General features: G+C 36.9%; 1 protein-coding gene across 7 annotated transcripts in view; it reads left to right on the top strand.

Moving 5' to 3' along the window:
• SBF2 (SET binding factor 2) overlaps window positions 1-21,681 on the top strand; it is a 195,868-nt gene that overhangs the window by 29,686 nt on the left and 144,501 nt on the right. For 5 of the 7 annotated variants that reach the window (XM_054172043.1, XM_054172045.1, XM_054172047.1 and 2 more), the window contains exon 2: window positions 3,080-3,168. In XM_054172043.1, the coding sequence (XP_054028018.1) occupies window positions 3,080-3,168 (89 nt within the window). The remainder of the gene's footprint in view (window positions 1-3,079; window positions 3,169-21,681) is intronic. The other 2 variants (XM_054172044.1, XM_054172049.1) reach the window with 1 other exon arrangement.

Here is a 21,681-nt window from a genome sequence, read left to right on the forward strand (position 1 = left end):
ATGTGAAATAGTTAGATTTTATGCATTATAAGTAGATCTGTAAATCTCTATCACAGGACTTTTCTGTGAAAGGATTAACCATGCTTTTTTTGTGTGCATATCTTGGATACAGATCTAATCACTTGATTTTTTTTTTCCCCCCTTTACAGTGTTGTATGTCTGTGATGTATCCTTCATGCATCCTCCCATAAGCTCTTTTTTCCCAACTTTGACCTTTATATTTAAGTTGACATTTTTTTGAAGATTCATCTTAACTGCTGAGGGCCTTGCCTTTGACTGTTTTAACATCTGGAATGTTTTTGAGACTTCTGTGAGCTTTTCTGGAAAGGATCCTTTTCTAACTTTTTAAAAAAAGCTTGGATAGCAAACCAGTTGCACTTGAGCTATAGGTAAAGTGCTTCAAGAGTGGTTTCCCAATAGTGGCTTCTAGGATGGAATAATTGGGAATGCTTGGCATAAATTTCTGAGTTTTGGGAGCAGGGGGCAAGTAGCATGATGGGAAGTTAGGAACTACCCAGTGCCAGTTACAGCTACCAGTGCTAGAACAATGAGAGGAAGAAGTGATTTGACAAAAATGTGACTAATAGAAAGCATGTTACATGGTCACCTGAGTCATTACAAGGGCAGAAGTTCTGATACCGACTCAGTGAAGGAACAGCCCTTTCACAGTGAATAGTAGATAAAGGCTATTGAGTAGATGACTGCATAAAGGAATGGGAGGAGATATGATTTCTCCAAGTGGGGTACCAAACCTGAAGGGTAGGAGGGGATCAGAGAAGGCTAAAGGCTGTTTATTGCCTGCTAGCACCAAAATACATACAAATTCCTGCTGTATCTAGTTGAAAAAGTAGCTGTTGTTTTTTCACATGGAGGAAGGACATAGGGACTGCAGGTCAACAAAGGAAAGGATGAATGTAGGATCATGTTAGGAGGGAAGGTTTGTGCCTGCTCTTCAGAGACCTGTTTAGGGAGGGAATGGTGAAGCTCTCTAATTTTTGAAGAATCTTGAGATGAAATAGTTGAGGGAAAGTAAGGGAAAACTCAGTAGAAGAGGCTGTGTAGGAGAGTACATGAGGCAGCACTTGATCTTAAACAAGTGAAATTGGTGACTGGTCACTATTCCATTCTTAGTCTGATAGATATGAAGCTCTCTTTCCTCACAAAAACTGCAGCTGTAGCCATGTCTGTATTTGTTACTTGGTCTCTGGCACATCCTAACTCTGCTTTCTCAGCACCTTTGCAGCTTCTTTCTAAATATGGTGTCTCTTTTGGCTTTTAATTTGCTGATTATAGATCTCTTACTGCTACTTATATCTCAACTAACCCACTCTGATGGCAGTTTTAGCATGCTTGGGAATCATAGTATGTGTTGTCTTGGGCTAAGTTTACTCTGTGTTTATACACCCATTGTACCAAGAATATCTGTTCCTAAAGTATTTTGAAGAGAAAATCATAGAACAACAAAAATACATAAACTGCAGAAAATACTTCATCGTAAAATGTTAGATCTGTTCTACCTAAACACCTTGTCAAATTTATTGTGCATTTTAAGATGGAAGCAAAATCAAACTAAATAAGCAGAAAAGGAAGCTGCTTTTTTTTTTTTCCCCCCTCACCATGACATTGGTTTATGAATTGCTTTACATGAGCAGACTTGAGCCAGTGCCAGACTGATGGTGAAGCCAGGAAATAATGTATTCACTGCTGCTGCTTGTGTCTGCAGAGGAAGCAACACATACGGACTGCTACTACTAATGCAGTGTTTTGTACTGTTTTATAATACTGAAATAATTTCACAAGAAAATATTTTAAAATTACAATGTTTAATCTTAGTTTTGTAATATGACTTCAGAGAAAGGGTGATCCAATGGAATGTGATGGGTCGGCACAGACGATGAAAACTATTAAAAGATATTTTAAGTGGTTGCAAATTTCAACTTTGCCATCTAGGAAGCTTTATGTATAGTTTAATGAAAGCTGTGTTCCTAGATATCTGTTCTTGTTTTAAATAAAGTTTTTATCTATGCTCTCAGTGATAGCAAATCGCCTCCTTATCTACCCTTTTTCTCCTATGATCCATTTACTGGTTGAGTGAATGTAAATAAAGTGGTAGTCTTGAGCTGTGCGTGCTCTGCTTGGTCAGTCTGAATGTGACTACTGATCGCTGGGCTGGGTACTGCCTTACAGAAGAGGAGGTCACTGTTAGCTCTGCTGCTTTTTCCTTTTCTTTGAAGTAGAGGAAAGAAAAGGAGTTTTGGCATCTTGTCTCTACTCATGGATTGAAATGTGTTTTCTCTGCTTATGCTGAAACTCCATTTTAAATACTACGAAAGTGGCAAAAATTGGTCAAGTGAAGACTGGTAGTTATCACAGAAACTTTTATTTCGTTTTGTTTACTATGTATGGTGTGTTAGGCCTTTGAAGTGTGTGTGAAACACTTGGCTGTGTTAAAGCAGTTGCTGTCAGAAATCAGTGTATTTGTAAGATAAAACAGAATTTATGTAAGAAAATAATGATCTGAAGGGTTTCCTACCTGTAGCACTGTGTGGATAAAAGAAAAAAAAGACAGTTTCGTCAGAGAAGTTACCAGAAACTTACAGGTTTTCTGTGTACCTTTCTGTATAGAAAATCACTGATGACTTGTCCAAGGAAACCAACTAGAAATACTAGCATGGAACTAGTTTGATAGTTCCTAGATAAATAACATGTATTTTTAAAATGTAGACTCCTTTTTGAAGACTGTTGACAAGTGCTTGGATTTATTTTTTAAGATGCTACATTATTCATTATATTAGTTTTAAATTTAATGTTGTTTGTAGAGAGAGAATTACTAGTAATCATCTGTCATTTTGAAAGCATTCATGATGGGCATAGGCTGAATGTGGCTTGCAGCTTTGTTTCATGTAGTGACTCCTGGTGTTGCTAGACACGTAAGACACACTTGAGGAGCCCGTTCTGCCTCTTGTGGCCAAACATTTCTGAATATTGGGTATATTCTGAAAATAGTATCAAATTTAGCACAACTTAAATTCCATGAGTTTGCCTTTAAGTAATGAAATTTTAATTTGTTTTTTTTTAGCAGGTCCAACAGAAGGCTTGGGAAAAATAATACAAAGATTTCCTCAGAAGGACTGGGACGATACTCCTTTTCCACAGGGAATAGAATTGGTAAGTTTGCTCCTTAATCATACAGTTGGAAGATGCATCTGCCCTCAGGCAATTATCAGTATTTTCTAAGCTGACAGGGGATGGGTAGAAATTATATGAGTAGAGGGGATAGATAATAGCATTGATAATAGTGATTTATTCTGGTCTGTAGCACTAAGGGGATATTCCTAGCGAACAGGAAAAGTCTGCTGCAGATACTCTTGTATTACATTCACTGAATTTAAAATAGATGCTTGTGTCAGTAAATTCATTTTTGACTATGTTTTTAGAAGCATCCTTTAGCAGGAAGATGATTTTTCCTTCTCATACTCAAATATAAACATGTTTGTATATTGTAGATTAAAATGAAATAAAAAAATAATGAAAACAATATCCCAATGAAGTGGCTTGGTTAAAATGATCAGTCTTTACCCAGTATGGACAGATGGCATAATGGGTGCACACAAAAACAGCCCATCGAACACGGCTGGTGTACAGTGATCTGTCCCAAATGCCCTCTGAAAATTCACAAAGTGCTGCTTCTTTCCCTTTCTTGGACTCATGTTATGAAATACAATGGAAAGTTAGATCTTGCTCATCTGGATCACAGATTCATTAAACTCATGGCTCTAAAAATCCTGCAAAGAAGTGAAATGCTGCGGTTGTACTCTGTAAATTAGGTTTCTGAGAAGTTAGAGTGAAACTTAACTGCTGTGAACTTGTGAACTTCTGGGACAGGGTGAGCTGTAGAAGGAGACCTGTAGGAAATGTTGCAATACAAAGCTTTGTACTGTGTGACAGAATCAGCTGCAGAGACAAGCACACGGACTCTCTTCACTGAATTTATTACACAGATACAGCAAACATAGCAACCTTTTACCAGTGTGATACCTTTCATCCAGCGCTCGGCTCACTTGCTTTTTCATGACGCGCCTTTGGCCACGTGCTGTCTTTTCAAGTTCAGGAGAGGGGAGGGGATCTTGGTGTTTATGGCTGCTCTGTGGTGTAGCAGTTTGAAGTTACTTGCTCTGCTGGTGTACGCGACTGGTTGCTCGTTTTCTTCAACAGTGTGGTTTCCATTTCTTCATAGTCAAACCTAAACCTTATGTTTTGGGGGATGTCATACATTAATTACTGGTGTAAGCAGTATTTCTCGTGCACGTGACAGATGGTTACAGTGCTTGTGGTACAGTTGCATAATAATACATTTGGCAATGTAGTGCTCTGCTGAAACCGTGGAAGCTCCTGCTTTCTCTGAAGCGTTTCTACTACTGTTACAACATTATACCACTCTGTATAGCAACCGCTGTTTTCTCTAGCTGGTAATTCTCTACTCAATGCGTGCCTAGCCAGCATGTGCTTGATGACTGCTGACTGAGTTCAGATAAGTGGCTGAAGGGAGGTTGTAGCCGTGTGGGGGTTGGTCTCTTCTCCCAAGCAACCAGCAACAGAACAAGAGGACACAGTCTCAAGTTGCACCAGGGGAGGTTTGGGCTGGATGTTAGGAAGAAGTTCTTCACAGAAAGAGTGATTGGCCATCGGAATAGGCTGCCTAGGGAGGTGGTGGAGTCACCATCACTGGAAGCGTTTAAGAAGAGACTGGATGAGACACTTGGTGCCATGGTTTAGTTAATTAGATGGTGGTGGGTGATAGGTTGGACTTGATGATCTCAAAGGTCTTTTCCAACCTGGTTAATTCGATTCTTTTTTTTTTTTTCCCCCTATCATACACACAGTTGTAGTTCATTAGAAGAGAAATAAACTCTGATGCCAAGGCTTAGGGGTGTTTTATTTTTTTTTAAACAGGGTTGATCTTGCTTAAACAATTGCAGGATTTTTGAGTCTTGCTAAGATTTGTATTTGTTACACAAATCTCCTTATTTCTGAGAAAGTAACATGTCAGATTTCCAGTAGTGCTTTGAAATAAGCATAGCTTCTCTAAAGGCACCCAAATATTTTTTCCCATTTAAGTTTAATTGTAAGATGTTAGCACTCTAAGAAAGAAGATTCTGAAGGAAATATTTGTTTTATTAATTTTCTTGCTTGAACACAACATTATATCTGAATGGTTCATTAGGCAAAACCATTAAGGCTTAAGTGTATTTCCACTCCTGAGTGAAGGATCTTTGTGATTTCTCTGATATGGAAAAAAGTGCCATGGCTTGTGTCTGAAAAACATGTTAAACTCTCTACTGTATTTACATGAAGGAAAGAAAGGCCAAAGCTTCTCAAGCCTAGCAACAGGCTTGAAGGGAGATTTGAATTTTGACCCTTGTCTTCTGTCAAAGTTGGTTCTTCTGCCATAAATTATGGAGCTCTTCAGTTAATTATTGGTGAAGGTTTTGCTGTCTTTCCCTCTGCCTTTTAAAAAAGCAAATTATTTGCCTGCAAATTTGGACACTTGGATTTATTTAATTTTTGTAATTTTACCCCTCCCCAAGTAATACAGATTGAATTAGGTAATTTGTCTTGGTATTTAATGGAATATCTTCTTCTTTGGAGATACTCAAAACCCATCTGGATACATTCCTGTGTGATTTACTCTAGGTGATCCTGCTCTGGCAGGGGGGTTGGACTAGATGATCTTTCAAGGCTCCTTCCTACCACTAACATTCTGTGATTCTGTGGTATGGTCTAATAGTTATTTCCCATTCATTGTGTTAATGACATCTTATAAACCAAGGCTGGGGGAGAAGTGATGGAGAAGACCAACCCCATGCCCCCAGGCCTTAATACTTTAATATGGAAAATGCCTCTTTGGATGCCTTGAGATCGTAGACAAAATCCTCTGACTTTTATGGAGGGCTCTTATGTTTAACCAGACTTGAGGGACTTGAGCACCTCCTCTATGAAGAGAGACTGAGACATCAGGGGCTGTTTAATCCTGAGAAGACTGAGAGGGGAACTCTTCAGTGTGTATAAATATCTGAGGGGTGGGTGTTAAGTGGAGGGAGCCAATCTCTTTTTGGTGGCGTGCAATAATAAGAAACAACAGGTACAAGCTTGAACATCGAAGATTTCACCTCAACATGAGGAGAGACTTTACAGAGAGGCTGATGGAGTACTGGAACAGGCTGCCCAGAGAGGTTGTGGAGTCTTCTCTGGAGACTTTTAGAACCCACTTGGATGCATTTCTGTGCAGACTAACCTAGGTGATCCTGCTTTGGTGGGAGGCTGGGACCCAATGATGTCTGGAGGTCCCTTCCAACAATGTACTGCGGTACCTCCACCCTTCTGGGCTTGAATTCACATGATCAGATTTCTAAGATCTAAATTAAGATAATGTAGCGAGTGGAGTTGTGCAGGTAATTCTTAAATATTATTTTCCATTTTTGAGCTCACTTTTGAAAATTGGGTGAAAATTGGGAAGACTGTGCCCAATGGACCTGCCCCTGGCTGAGTGAAAAGGCATTGCTTTGGGAATATCTTATCTAAGGAAGATGGTGACCCTATTTCAACTTCTGGCCTTGGCTGTGTTTGTAGTTTTGTTAATTGGACACAAATATGTAGAAAATTGGGCCTTTATCAAATGTACTTGCAGTCTGAACTTTACTGAAGAGTGTAACATTTGGTGTGTATATATTCTGTATTAAAGGATTAAGAGTTACTTAAATGGTTTCTACTTTTATGCGTGCAACACGTTACTCTGTGCTGGCCTTGTTTAACAAACATGAGTTATGGCATATACACTATTGAAAGTTCAACAGAAGTATGTTGTATGACATTTTATTGAAGTGTTTTAATTTATCTTGTTAAATAAATTGTGTGTCTTCTGATTGTGGCGAGCGAAGCCATGAGGGAAAGATACTGTCAGTAGTTCTCAGTCAGCATATCTTCTTGGAGCTTTTGCTTGTCTGCATCTCATCAAATTACCTAAAGAGGTTTTCCTTCATCTTACACTCTGCGATTGTCATTTCTCTAATGGTTTGATAGCTTTTAACTTTATTCTAACTGAATGCAGAAAATTTGGTAAGTGAACTACCTGCAGATTGCTGAGATGTACGTGAAGGTTTTTGTAATGGGTTATTGGTAATTATGGCAGCTTAATAATGCCTTAATACTTTTTAAACGCTTGTTGAGTCATGTGATGTAACTCAGAGTAAAGTGTGATATCTGTTCAGCGGTACTGACTGTTACTCCAAAAACTGTAGGAAGCTCTTCCTCAGTTTGCTAGAACCTTTTGTGTGTTATTTAAGAGGAATACAGGAAGCACTGCTTCATAATGTCATCGTAAAATCTGAGCATCTTCAGTTTACTGACAAATAGCATTCCATCTGCAGTCTGCTGACAAATAGAAGTCAGAGTGAGTTTCTTCAAGTTTAGTGGAATAAAGGGAGATTCATAGTCATTCTTGAAGTTAATAAAGTATTTGGCTCAGAAAAGCATGTAAGTTGTCCTGTTTTCAGAAGAATGCAGTTGGAATATACCAATCTGATAGCTGCCCCCTACAATTTTTTTTTTCTTCATAGTCTGTTACAGAGAAGTTATTTCAGCCTCACACAGATGAGTTTAGGTTTAAAAATAACCTGCTAAAATCAGCTGAGATACATAGCGTAGTTTTAAATTAGGATAATCCTACTTCTTGTTCTCACTTGTAGGAAGAGTCATTGAGGGAGTATATTGGTTGAATGAGTTAGCTTTGTATTTCTGCTTTTTAAATTATTATTTTTTTTTGATTTATAATCCAGTTTTAGTTCTCCTGTATGTTTTTCTAGACATCATAGTTATACATCAAAGGGAGAAAGCTTTGGTATGTAATGTTACACTATAAACTCATCTTTGTCCCAGGGCTAAATTAGCTAAACTGTCATCCGAATTACTCAGTGGTGGGAGGCTAATGCTAATTAGGCTAATGAAAGGCGTACCTTGAAACAGATACCTGAAGTTTAAACTAGATATGTTTCTGCAGTATGAGTAGCAGGGAAGAAAATTTCCCACTATAACCAGTGGTGGTAGTAATGGTGCCATGAATTAGTAATTTTTATTTCAAGTATGTGCAGGAATGGAAATGAAGATAAGAGTTTTTTGATAAGCTAATCAGCTATCCAAATAATTACTTAAATGTGTTTGTAAATTGTAAAATCTATTTAATGAAATCCTTTGAAGACAGCTTACATGTATTAGGATGCAAAGAGAAATGCTCCTGAAGAAAGGCTATATGTATCCCTTGGAGATCTGGTAGGATCCTGCTTCCTCCTACAGGAGGAGGAGGAGTTGGTGGTGTTGGAATCAGTATATTTTACCTTTGTGTAGAGCCTTATCTTTGCTGTAGATCTTATAACTTCTGCACCTTTGAATAGCTTCAGATACAATCTCTTAAATGAGAAGTATGTTTTGTTTGAGGTTGTGAATTCATTGGTCATATTTCAACTAATCTGAAACCTGAGATATGAAAAAAAGATGATTAAATGATCAACTAATTTGTCTTTAGAGTTGCATTGAAAAAAAAAGAAATTCTGTTGTTCAATTGAAGTTATTTGAAGGTAAGCCAGATTTTCAATTAGTGAACTCCTAAACTTTTGGGAGTTTTTCAGTGCAGAGCCACTGGAGTTCATTACATATGCTGTCAAAAGTAATACTTTTTAAATTCAAATGCCAATAACTTAGTGCTATTTTTCTTCTACTGCTTTTAGTGTAAGGCATCTTTTCTAGGAAAAAAAATTGGATACTTGAACATTTTACCACTTATTTAAAATAAGACTTGAGAGACAAACTGGGTTGCAGATTAGCCAGTTAAGGCCTGAAGTGATTAAAGTTTTAAAGGGGTTAATCTTTAAATGCTTTGGTCTTAGCTAGCTGATCTGTAAGCCAATTTTTCTGCAACATTAGTGCTTTTAAGGACCTGAATAAAGGGTTGTCTACAGCATCCATTTAACCTTCAGTGTATTTAATCAGCTGTAGAGGTTTTAATTTTTTGAAGGTTTTTTTCCTCATTCAAACTTTTTTTTTTTAACCTCTGAAGTATCATTCCATGATATTTAATGAGCAACTGCGTGACAGAGCTCAGTGTGGTACTTCTAAATGTGTTACGTTCTTCTGTCATTCCCATTACATTGCAGTACAGGTAATTTTGAACAGTTAGTAGAAAACAGATGATAGCAAAAGCATGGCAATTTTTTTTATTGGGGTTACATTATGAACTCAGTTTATATTCCTTTGACTTGCCTATATTAGCCTCCAGTGGAAATCTTAGAGTGCTATAAATGGTGTATATTACAGTAATGTCTCTGCTGTGCTGTAAAATAGTTACATTCTGGTTTTAGAATCCTATTACTTTTACTGAGTGGATTTTAGCTCCTGGATTTTGTAGACTATTGGGGTAAACAGTAAGAAATGTGTGAAAAGATGGCGCTTACGCTGCTTAGAATGACATTTTTTGAGCAGTACTACTTGTTTTCAGTGTTAGTCAGGTACCTATGAGGAGAGAGAGACAAGGTAGTAAGTCATTAGGAAGACAAAAACAGACATCAGAGTGGTGCTGAATGAAGAAATCACTGTGGATTACTGAGAGATCAGATCTGCTTTTTACATGTGGTTGACAGGTGTTTCTCCTTGCTGTGAAGTACAGCACACTTTTCCTTTAAAGATTTTACATCACTGTTGAATTGATCTCCTAAAAGAGTAAGACAAACTAAAACTTGGACAAATGTAACAGCTCAGTAATGCATGGAAATGAAGTAGCTCAGAACCTGTTACCAATTTGTTGTTTAAAATGCTCATGTTTTGTTTCCTTCTGTAAGGAATAGGAAATGCTTTGTATGTTTGAAGTGCTGTAATGTAATGTAGGCAAATTGTGATTTTTTTTTCCTCCTTTTTTTTTTTTCAAAAACCTTTTTTTTCTTTTCTGTCTGCTTGTGCAGGGAGGTGAGAATTTGTGTGGTTTTGAGGAGAGCCAGAAAGCAAGTCTGTCTGGTGAATTTATAGCTATATATCCAGTTGTCACAATGCTGTCCTTTCTAGGGTTGTGTGAGGAAGCAGAAATGCAGATAATGTGCATCTAATCAAACACAGTCTATTGGGCTGAATACAAGATTGTGAAATTTGAACTGGGTCATTGAATGTGTTCTGGGAATCCAGAAATAATTTATCTGTGAAGCTGATTCCTATGACTATAAATCAGTATGGAATGTTTTCTAATAGTTCAAGAAACAGAGTAATGGAAAATAGAGGCTATTTTACGTTTTTCTGATCAAAATTGTTAATGCTCTGTGTTTTGTTGAAGCTGATACTCCTTGTGCTAAGAATTTCTAGTCAGGACTACCAGCAAATCATTTTATTCCCTCAACTCCCAACTTTGGCCAACTTTTGACTTTGTGCTCTTTATATAAATTTCATTAGGTTTAATGCAGATTTCTTCTACAGGTTTAAATTGTCTCAGTGGTTTTAAAGCTTGACTTCTTAAACTTTAAACCTTTGTGATGCCTTTATAGAGTTTAAGTAATTATTTGTTATAAAAGGTATATCCTAGTTGTGTTAATTTAAAAAAGGATAAAAAAACCCCAGAGAACAATTTTGCATATCACCATGACCCTTCAGTTTTGCATATTCTGTGTGCCACAGCCTGTTGTATCAGCCATTTATTATCCAATCAGAAACCAGACTACTAATTGTTTCCAGCTTGTATAACTTCTGGTTTTCCTTTCTGTTTCCCTGACTGTGGACAGGGTTGTGCTCTAAACATACACCTGGCATGAACACCTCTGCAAGTCTGGGGGGAGAGAGGCTGATTTCAGTCATTTAGTATCCCTGAGTCTCTGGCGGCAGAGTCCTAGTGAAAGGATGTGGAGGCTTACTTCTGATTATTTTTTATGTTTTTTTCCAAAGCAGCATGTTGACCTCAAGCACCATCACAAACTTAACTGTCAAAAGGAGCTGAATTTATAAATCCTGAGGTTGGGATGCTGGTTTGTTTATAAAGCAAAGATTACTTGATGTTGTTTCAGTACAGCACATTGATACTGTCTTTTGACTAGTTGCTTGGAACAGGTGAAACTACTTTCAGGTATTTCAGTTTTTTATTGTACAGCTGATTTAGACTCTCATAGCATACTGTTTTCTTCTGTACAAACACTGGTGTTTGTAGATGGAAAAAGGAGAAGTTTATGAATGAACTTGCAAGTTAGAAGATGCAAAAGGGTGCTAGGCTGTTTAGGTTGCCTTTTTTCTCCTGTATCATTCTTCCATGGTAATATTCTTAATTTCTGATATGGTTCTGATATCTCAATTTTTAGTAAGGGTTTGGCAAATGGCTATAAGAGTTTTAATAAGGAAACCTTATTTTAAGTCAATAGAAGGCCAATGGCATCTTGGCCTGCATCAGGAATAGTGTGGCCAGTAGGAGCAGGGAGGTTGTTCTGCCCCTATACTCAGCACTGGTTAGGCCACACCTTGAGTCCTGTGTCCAGTTCTGGGCCCCTCAGTTTAGGAAAGATGTTGAGTTGCTGGAATGTGTCCAGAGAAGGGCAACAGAGCTGGTGACAGGTCTAGAGCACAAGCCCTATGAGGAGAGGCTGAGAGAGCTGGGGTTGCTTAACCTGGAGGGGGCTCAGAGGAGGCCTTATTGCTCTCTACAACTACCTGAAGGGAGGTTGTAGGCAGGTGGGGGTTGTTCTCTTCCCCCAGGCAACCAGCACCAGAACAAGAGGACACAGTCTCAAGCTGTGCCAGGGGAGGTTTGGGCTGGATGTTAGGAAGAAATTCTTCGCAGAAAGATTGGCCATTGGAATGGGCTGCCCAGGGAGGTGGTGGAGTCGCCATCACTGGAGGTGTTTAGGAAGAGACTGGATGGGGTGCTTGGTGCCATGGTTTAGTTGATTAGATGGTGTTGGCTGATGGGTTGGACTCAATGATCTCGAAGGTCTTTTCCTACCTGGTTAATTCTATTCTAAATATTAATTTTATGGAATTCACTTTTGATGACAGTAAACTGGCCTCTAGTATGGCTCTCTGAAGCTCTAACTTGGGCAGATTTGGAGGTAAGTCAGTTCAGGTTTTAGCTGTGGTTAAAGCTGCTTTTATGATGATTTGTAGTTCTTCCTCAGCCTGAAACTCAGACTATCTGAGCTGCAGAGTGAACACTGATACTGAAACCTTTTTTTGAATGTCTTTTAGAACTTAATCTCAAAAGCTTCCCTGACCACATATCACAAATCATGCAGGTTGAGGAGATAAGACACGATGTTTCCCATCACATCACCTTCTGTACAAGTACCCACATCCCAACTGTCTTTATTTTGATATGACTCTTAATGTTATCAGATTTCTTTGTTTCTGCATCTCTTTTGCTTGTCTTGTAGCTGCTATTTTTTCTTTACCTCCAAAGGAAAACACAAGTAGTCTTTGAAATGTCAACTGTTCTGCATGCTTCCCTGACACAAAAAAATCTTGCAGTACTTGTCTACACTTTGCTTGAAGGAAAAAAAAACCCATAAACAAACTAACCCCCAAACAACCTCCCCTGCATATTAAAAGCGTAATTTTGTTCATTATGTCATGGTACTAAGGTGAAGTTGCTTGTTTTTGTGGTTTTCTTTTCCCTTCCTCCTTCCCCATCTTTTTCCATTTGTGTATCTAAGGTATGACTGATGTTTTTGAGGAAACTTTTCTATCCGGATTTTGCCTTACACATGTCCCCATACTGCTTGCAGCTCTTTTCCTTGCACTGACTGGTCCCATTGCCATCATGAGAAAATATTTTTATGTATGTCAACAAAAGGAGGTGCAACAAATAGTTCACATTCAGTATCTGAACAGATGCTCAGTTATCCTCAAAAGTGTCTTTTTTTTTTTTTTGAAAGTATATGTATTCTGACTTGAATCTCTGCCAAGTTACTTGAACTAAAACAACCATTATATACATAAAATTAGGAATAAATTAATTTCAAGGTAATAATGTGCAATAACACTCTCTACCTCCAAACAAAATGATCTGCCGTTTTACTGAGCTGCTGATATTCCTATTGTCATTCTGCAATAAATTGTTGGAAATTTAATATAAGAGCTAGCTTTTAACTTTCTCTTCCCTCCCCCCCGCATCCAGGTCATCAGAACATAAAGTTTTAACTCTTCACCTAAATTAAAGCAGTTAAACCTAAATTAGTGTGTCTCTTAAAGTGGTGGGACAGTATCAGATTATAGAATTACTTTGTGTAGATTGATGCAGTGTATTATGCATTTAGTATTAAAAATGCCCTATGCAATTGTGATTTCGGGGCTTTATCTTATGAACTAGCAGTGCAAGAAATTTTCTTTTGTTCTGAAAAAAAAAAAAGAAATACAGTTTTTGGTTCAAGAGAGAATGTCTGCTTTTGTCATTTACTGAAAAGATTGACATTATAATGCAGTCTTTTAAAACCAAGCAATATTCTCCTTCTGTACATGGCATACACAAAATCAACCTCACTTCATTTTTAGCTGTATTGTTTCCATAACCGCATGTTACAGCATGTGAACAAGAGAGATAGATGTTCATTAAACTCATGGTTTATAAGCTTAGAATGAGGAATTAATTAGATTTAATATCAAAATAGTGGGATAAGAAGTGGGTACTAAAGTTACAGTGTGCATTTGTGACCCCAGTGTTTTTAACATTCTTTGAATACCAGATTTGTCTAGTTCTCGGCATCACCTCATGATTATTTGCTATAACTGCATACCAGAAAAGCTTATTTCACAATGATTTTCCTTCATTCTGGCCCAGTAATACACTTGTAGAGACTTGTTGGCATTTGCAATCTTTAAGATTTGTTGTTGGATCATGTTCATATCTGTTTCATGTCTTGTATATTGAATTTGATCTCTTTCTCTCAAATAACAAGAGGAATTGGCAAGACGTCTCAAAAACCGGGTGGAGAGTACACTTTCTCCCCAGTCCCCCCCAATCCTCAATTTAGATACTCTGCTAATAGGTTAGCAAAAGAAGCAGCGACTTCTCTATGAGAAGCTTTTCTGTATCCATAGCAAGTTACCAAGTTTGCATTGAGTAACAAGAAATCATTGGAAAAAGTGCATGCTGATTTTGGCTATGGCTGTATCATTTGATAAAAGCATATCTTCAAAGTTTTCCAGTTTGAAATTCAAGATTTGTGTCTCATTCCAATTGGATCAATACTGTTACTTAAAAGGATGTGTTTTGGTCATTTTGCATCTGAAAGTCTTTCATCTAAAAGATTAACAGCATTTCCAACTGTGTAACTGGAAAACCGGGAATATTGCAATGAATGAATGAGTGTCTGCAGTTTTCTTTGTTCTTGGGTAATGCTGCTGTGAAAACACGTGAATTGGGAAACTCTTCCCAATTTATGTAACCAACGAAATATTAAATTAATGGAAATCCGTTAAATAAAAATCATTTTGTCAAGTTTGATCAGGCCCGAAAGATTGCTGATATTAGTGTTTTTGGAATAGTAAGCTCAGCTGAAGAAGGCAAGTAATTGAGATATTTTGAACATGCCTGAGGAAGTGTATTGCAGTAATAAATTTAGTGGAGTCATAAGTGGTTAATAAATATTTAAATACATTTCAGTTGGGTTTAGGATGGAGACATACCAGTGTTAAATTTCAATGATGTCAGCTGCCGTAAACATTTTGTTTGTGTTTTGCATGGCAAAGGATAGGTAGCTAGTTTTCACTGAAGTGTTCAGTGGTATGCTTTTCAAAATGAGTCAGTTTACTTCCAAGGTGAACAATGATATCATTGAGGAAAATATAAAGTTGGATTTTTGTGCTGATTTTGGCTTTAGATTGCAAATAGAATAGTGTTATTATGGAATAGTTCTTAACTCCTCTGTCCTTGAGTGCAGAGTGTGAATTAATAGAGATAACAGAAGTGGATTGGTTTTATTAGACCACTTCCTGGATTGTTAAAATAGAAAGACATCTCTTTCAAGTATCCTAATTTCACTTGTTAAATACATAGATGTGATCTATACTGAAGCTTTTTAGGGTGTGTAGTATGGGATAATAATGACATACTTCTTGTAGTATTAAGGTGTGTCGTTATTACGGCATATGCACACCCTCTTATGTCTTACTGCTTAAATATGATCCTGCTTATGAGCTTTCCTTTTAAAGTATTAATTTGCTGTGATGAGTTAGGTAGCAGTATATTTATGTACATTATTTTACCTATTATGGATGATACCTTATGGTTGCAAAAGCACTACTACAGTGGAAACCTTAATTAAATTAGGGATTGAATTTACTAGTGGTTTCTGAAGTGTGTTCAAAGAAGGAAGCCTAATGAGTCTTGTCTCTTCAGATTATAAGTTTGAAGTGTGGCAGAAAACATACCTTGTCAACTTAATTTTTTTCAATAGATAAATATTGAAGGTGTTTTCATACCAAAGTGGTAAGAGTGTGCATGGTTCTGCTAAATTTGAGTGCTTGTCTTTAGGACTTGTTCATACATCCTCTTGGGGTGTAGCTGTACCATTAGAAGTGGTCATAGCCTACTCTGCCTGTAACCCTTTCATCATTTCTTTAAACAGCAGGCCAGCCATACTATCATACTCTTAAACTGGCAGATCATGTCAGAAGGCTTGTGTATTGATTTGCTGTAGTTTTATTTTTAGTGAGAGGTTTATTATTATACTATCAGGAACTGATACATTAGCTGTATGATTTCTGCTTACTATAAATCCTAGCACTAAGTAATTCCCAGTAAGAAGAGCAGTTGAAATCTGGAAGTTTAATTTACAAAATACTTGAATCTGTATTGCTTAGCTCCATGTTAAGTGTTGATATGTGGAGTATGTTCAAAGAACTCATAGTTCTTTGTTGGCGGATTCTAATACTGGTCTTTCATCCAGTAGGATTTTCCTTCTGTCTTAGATCCAAAAGGTGCATTTTCTTACTTTGTACACACAAGTGATTTGGTAGAGTCACAGTGTTGGAAGTGGCCCTTTTTATTGCATTTTTTACAGTGGCTTTTAAAATGCATGCAAATAAAAACTTGCATACTTTAAATGGAAACAGCATAAACGCATGGAGTGCTATTTACTGGTTTGGTCTGGGACAAACTGGCAGTCTCAATAGGTTGTTTTCAGTGAATACAGTAGGATATAAACGTTTTGGTAATGCAGTAGCTAAACTTCCATTTTGAAGCAAAGTAATCCTGTACTTAAATTCTGTTTAAGATAAAAATTTATGTAATACTTTAGGGCCAAAGGGAGAAGCTTATTAAAGGTTTTTAATTATTGGTGGAGGTTTCCACAAGTCTTTGAATTCTTTCCTGTGGATTAATTGCAAATGACTAGGCAGAATATTTTTCTTAGAATTTTTTTCCCCTGTTTAGTTGGCAGTATTTCTTCTAAGAGTTTTTTAGGATTTTCCTTTACTAAGAATTCTGCAATTATATTACAAAACAAAAACCTGCTGTCTCTGGAAACAGTTATTTGAGATGAGACATTAGAACATTTAAGAACTCTTCTGTTAAGCAGTGGAAGTTGGTTAGCATTAGTTACTTGAAGAAACCACAAGTATGTGGCTTCCAGCAGATACTGGAATCTCATACTAGAAGATACATAAATTGATACACTCAAAGGCAGGGCTCTCATCCAGAGGAGCCTGTATAGGCTGGAGGAATGAGCCAGTGGAGGTGGTATAAAATTAATCAAGGACAAATGCCAAGATTTGTGCTTGGGAGGGAGGAACCACTTGTAGTGTTTCAATTTAGAGACTGTCTGGCTGGAGAGCATTTCTGCATTCCACCTTGTGACACTTCTACTGAGTTACAGACCATTGGTAGAAAGAGAAGAAAATCCTTGCTGAGGAGTCAGTAGTGAAAAAACTAGCACATCTTCTCCTTCCAAGTTCTTCCCATTCTTGCAAGGCACAATGTAGTTTTACATTTCTACCTGTCTTGGGGGGGAAAAAACAACCTTTAAGGTGAGAGGAATATTGGTTTAAATAATGGGTAAATAAAAGAAAAAGTATTGTAGAAATCACTGTCTGATTTGAGTTTAAAGTACTTTAAGTTTGTAATACAGTGAATTTGTTTGCATTCAAATATCTTGAGTTTCTTTTGATTTATTAGCATTTTGCCATCATATATTGCTGATGCATATTGCAAATTTTCACCTTTAGTGTGAAGTCTAGAGCAGTAGAAACAAGAAAATATCAGCAGTTATTTCTGCAGAGAGCAAAACCACAGATTTTTTCCAAGGACTTGAGTTACTTTACAGTTAAATACAGTGAATCTCCATACTGAAGCCTTTGAAACTTTGGGGTTTTTTTTGTTTTCCTATTCTGAATAAAATAAAATCATGATGTAATTCCTGGTACAGAAGTAAACACACTTAATTTTATAAAACATTCTTTCCTTGGATATCGTGTTCCTTCTGCATAATACTTGGTGAGTTATTTCATGATAATATGTTTAACCTTGGAATTTTAGTGGCATGTGGCTTGTAATTTAGCTGGTTTGTCAGCAGTTCCTTGTGTGAACTATAGCAAAGCTGTCTTTGGAGTAAATGGGAAGTCCACATATTTGTTTCAGTATGTTTATAGATCTGAAGTGTTTTTGAAGTAGCTTAACTCAGTAAAACTATTTGCAAGGTTACTCTGCAACTTGCAGTTTCACATAGCACAGTGAATAAGTGAGGCTGTGTTTGCGTAAAAAGTGACACAGCAGTTTTGGTAGTCTAGAAAGAACTTGTATAGAACAGGATGGAACTATTCCACTGACCCTGGGAAATATTTTCTCGTTGAGGCATGGAGGCCTGCAGGGCCTGCATTTGCCTTTGTTGAACATGCTGAGGTTCCTGACCCAGCCTCTCTGCAAGCTGAACAGGTCTCCTGCAATAACAGTCCTATTTGCTCATCCATCAGCCGCTCCCTCCCCACCCCAGCTGGTATCATCTGCATTTTGATGCAACTATGCCTGAGTGTCAGATGGCTTACTGAAAGAGAAACATAAAGTAAAATTTCAAAGAAGATAGTATCAACAGATTTATTCACAAATGTCAATATTTGCAGTCTCCTCTATATTTCAATATTCTTTTCACTGCACATACAAATACTGTTCTTGCATTCTCCTAAGATTTGAGAAATGCAAATGATTAGGGGTAAAACATTTGGTTGCAATTGTGAGCTTTTAAAATGTCATTATACTTCTGCCTGTATATCTTAGCATTCCTGGGATGAATGTCTTGTCTTTAGTTTCATTCCATGAATTATCTTGCAGAAAAAGTTAGCCATTCAGGTGTTTTTCTCACGAACAATATCACTTTTCATCTAGTTTTGTATCTGCTCTTCGTGATTTTTTTTTTCCTCCATGATGTGAAAATACCAAAGAATCTGAAAACAGTAATTTAGAAGTACATTGCAGGCTTGCAGAATGGCCCTGCTACTGAGCAAGAAGGGCAGAGGTGAATCTCAGCATGTAGCTCATTGAACGACTAGATAGGTCACACTCGTCACATGAGTAACTATGAAGTTAGTTTCTTAGAAGTAACAGTGCAGAATTGTTTTCCAGCTTTTGTTCTCCCTGCCTAACATCTAAAGGGTACTTAGTCTGGAAACTAGTTCTGGCTGTTGGTAACGGCCAGAATTCCTTCAGCTGCACAAAACAAACAACTCCTGCAATTACTGCTGTGACCTGTTAGCAAACCCGAAGTGTACATTTCAGAAATGCCTTTTAAAGGATCTTTTTGGAAATAAGTACATTTAAAATATTGTCAACATACTGAAGTGTAATGTTGGAAATAGGCCTTTTTATTAATTGCTGCAAGATCTCAAATGTCATGTAGCCGGTGGCCTGTTGCGCAAATCTGCATTAAAAATGATGGAAGAGAAAGCCGTAAGTTTAAAAATGCATTTTCCCTTTCAAATATTTAAGTTATTGATGGTCTGTTTGCATTTGTTTTCAGTAATACATTCAGTCACCTGGTTTCTTTTTCACTTGTAGAACCAGGTATGCAGTGTTTTGGTTTTAGTAATTGCTGTGCCTTGGTTTATGGTGTTAGTCAACAGCACGTTTTATAGTGATTTGCAGTGTTCCTAGAAACCTGTAGAAGGCAGAAGAAGAGACCACTTCTAGCTTACCAAATCTTGGCGGAAAGTTATTAGAGGTCTGGAAGTTCTTCCCTATTTATCTACTATCAGCCCTATGTAGAAACAAGAGTACGTGTCTCATTAACGCAAGGTAGCTGCTTTTAACAGAAATGATTCTGATTAGTCGATAGATTGTGTGTGTGAAGAGTTTAAAGGTGAGGATGGGTATCTACTGAAAATGCAGTGATAGTAAAAATGGCAAACTTAATAAACTGAATTTGATCCAGAAGGAGTATGTCTTCCATGGGAGGTACGGAAGACTGTTGTTGATTGTGGTCTTTCTCTTTAAAACACATGTACTGCTGGTAGATATGGCACTTAGAATGTGAGAAACAAAGCTGCAAAAGCTGGAGAAATAAATTCACCTGCTTTATAACATAATCATTTTATTTTCAGGAAAAGAAACTCCTAAGCAGAAATTGTTTAATTGCCAGTGTATCAACTTCCTCATTTTCTTACTTCTATGTCAAATGCCTAGTTGTGGATAATAGGCAAATCTTTCTTTTCTTTATAATTAAAAAAAATGAAAACTAAAATTAAAACTCTTCAGCAAGCCTAGTGGGCATAACAATGTGATCTTTATTTTGCCTTTTCATTTTTTTAAGAGTGATTTTTAATCATAGGTTGAAATTTTAACTCTTTTTGACTACACAACATTATTTTTATATATATATTATCCTTTTTAACATCAAGGAAAAGATATGACAGATGAAGCCATCATATTTTGTAGTTAGTTGTTATCCATATAATACAGATGTATTTCTAATAACTAATTTTTCATGTTACTAAATGAATGTTCAACATTTAACTAACTGTATTTACTGCAAGAGCTTTTAAAATAACCATGTTGGGGCAGTGATATTTTTCTCTATAAAAATATTAAATGCTCTCTCTTTTAATCCTTAATATCACCATGTTTTGTGTTTACAAAATGCTTCTTAAAAGTTTTGTGGGAATTGCTTTGAAAGATACCTTAAAGATGCAGATTGTGTTCTTAGAGCCTCTTTCAGATAGAATATCATTAAATTGATGTTCTTCCTTCAGTTAAAAATAAATGGCTTTTTAATGTGCCATCCTGAAAGAGTGTTATTGAAAAGGAAAGGGAAAATACTGAAAAGTTCATGCTCCATTTATTCGTACTGGAAGATTTATTTTAATCCAGAAAGGAAGTGCTCGGAGTTTTAGGCTGAAACTGTCTTCCACTGCAATTTTGTGTTTCAATAATTTCCATGAATAGGTTTCATGAGGAAAATGAGAATGAAACTTAAACACATACACTTCCCACTCCAACCCCCAAACAAGAATGTGGTATAGATAAAGGCAACTTGATCTGTAGTTCATGTAAGTATTTTTTTGACGTCTTACATGGTTCTGTGCTTTATTTCATGGGAGGTTTGCAGGTTAAACCTGACTGGGGCTTCATCAGATAGTTATGCATGGAGGTATTTATCTGACAGAGACTGCTTGACTCTTTAAACTCTTTTCATTGTTACAAAGCAGTCCCAGCTGTAATGTGGAATGCAGCATGAGCTTCCGGGAAGTACTCCAACACTGCTTTTAAAAATGCCTAAATAGGAGTATCATCAGCTGGTGACTAAGGGTAACTGAACTCAGCTTAGCAATTCTTTAATTCTTTTGTTTTCCTGTCCTGCGGGGAAACGTGGTCTTGGCAATGGGTGTTGTGATAAAGGAAAGGAAAGGTGAATGGTGCTCATAAAGCAGGAACTGCAGGAGGCTGTGTTTGTTTCTCTTACTTGTTTTGTAATGAAATCTGTTGTTTCAGTGAATAAGCAAGAGGCAATGACATGCAGAATTGCACGTTCTAGTGAGATACTGGCCTGCCAAGATTCCCTTCATTTACAGCATATTCCAGAAAATACTTTTTACCAGAAGCATCATGTTACTACTTTAGTAAGCTCATCTTGGAACAAGAGAATCCAGAATTTCTGAAATTACAGTTTAACATCTTTGTGTAAGAGGTTGGTGTGATTATAATCAGAAGAGTTGCTTTGTTTATGCACTGTTGTGAAATTCAGTGTTTGCATCTGGTTTTAGTTACTGCACTATATACTACTTGTAGTCATAATACTTGTTCACGTTATAGTTAAGTTTTAAAAATAATTTGCAGTTTCTCCACTTCTTCAGACCTCTCATGTGAAAGGAGGTAATTACTATTTTTTTTGCATCTTGAGGGATTTTTTGAACTGTTTCACTGACATGTGAGAGTTAGAATTTACTGCAGTTCCTTGCTGTACTTTGCTGGTGGTAAATTAAGTACTGATGTCTTGTACTTGAGTAGCAATGTTTTCATGACACAAAAATTTATGTCTATGCGTGCTAGCTGCTTACATAACTTTAGTAATACAGTTATTGCTTACATATTTCCAATAATTAAGAACACAAAATCTTGTAGGAAAGAATTCTTAAATAAAAATGCACAGATTTGCAAAGTATTGTACATATTGGGCCTTAACTGCACAG

This window comes from Dryobates pubescens, chromosome 22, assembly GCF_014839835.1.
Source record: "Dryobates pubescens isolate bDryPub1 chromosome 22, bDryPub1.pri, whole genome shotgun sequence".
NCBI classification, from domain to species: domain Eukaryota; kingdom Metazoa; phylum Chordata; class Aves; order Piciformes; family Picidae; genus Dryobates; species Dryobates pubescens.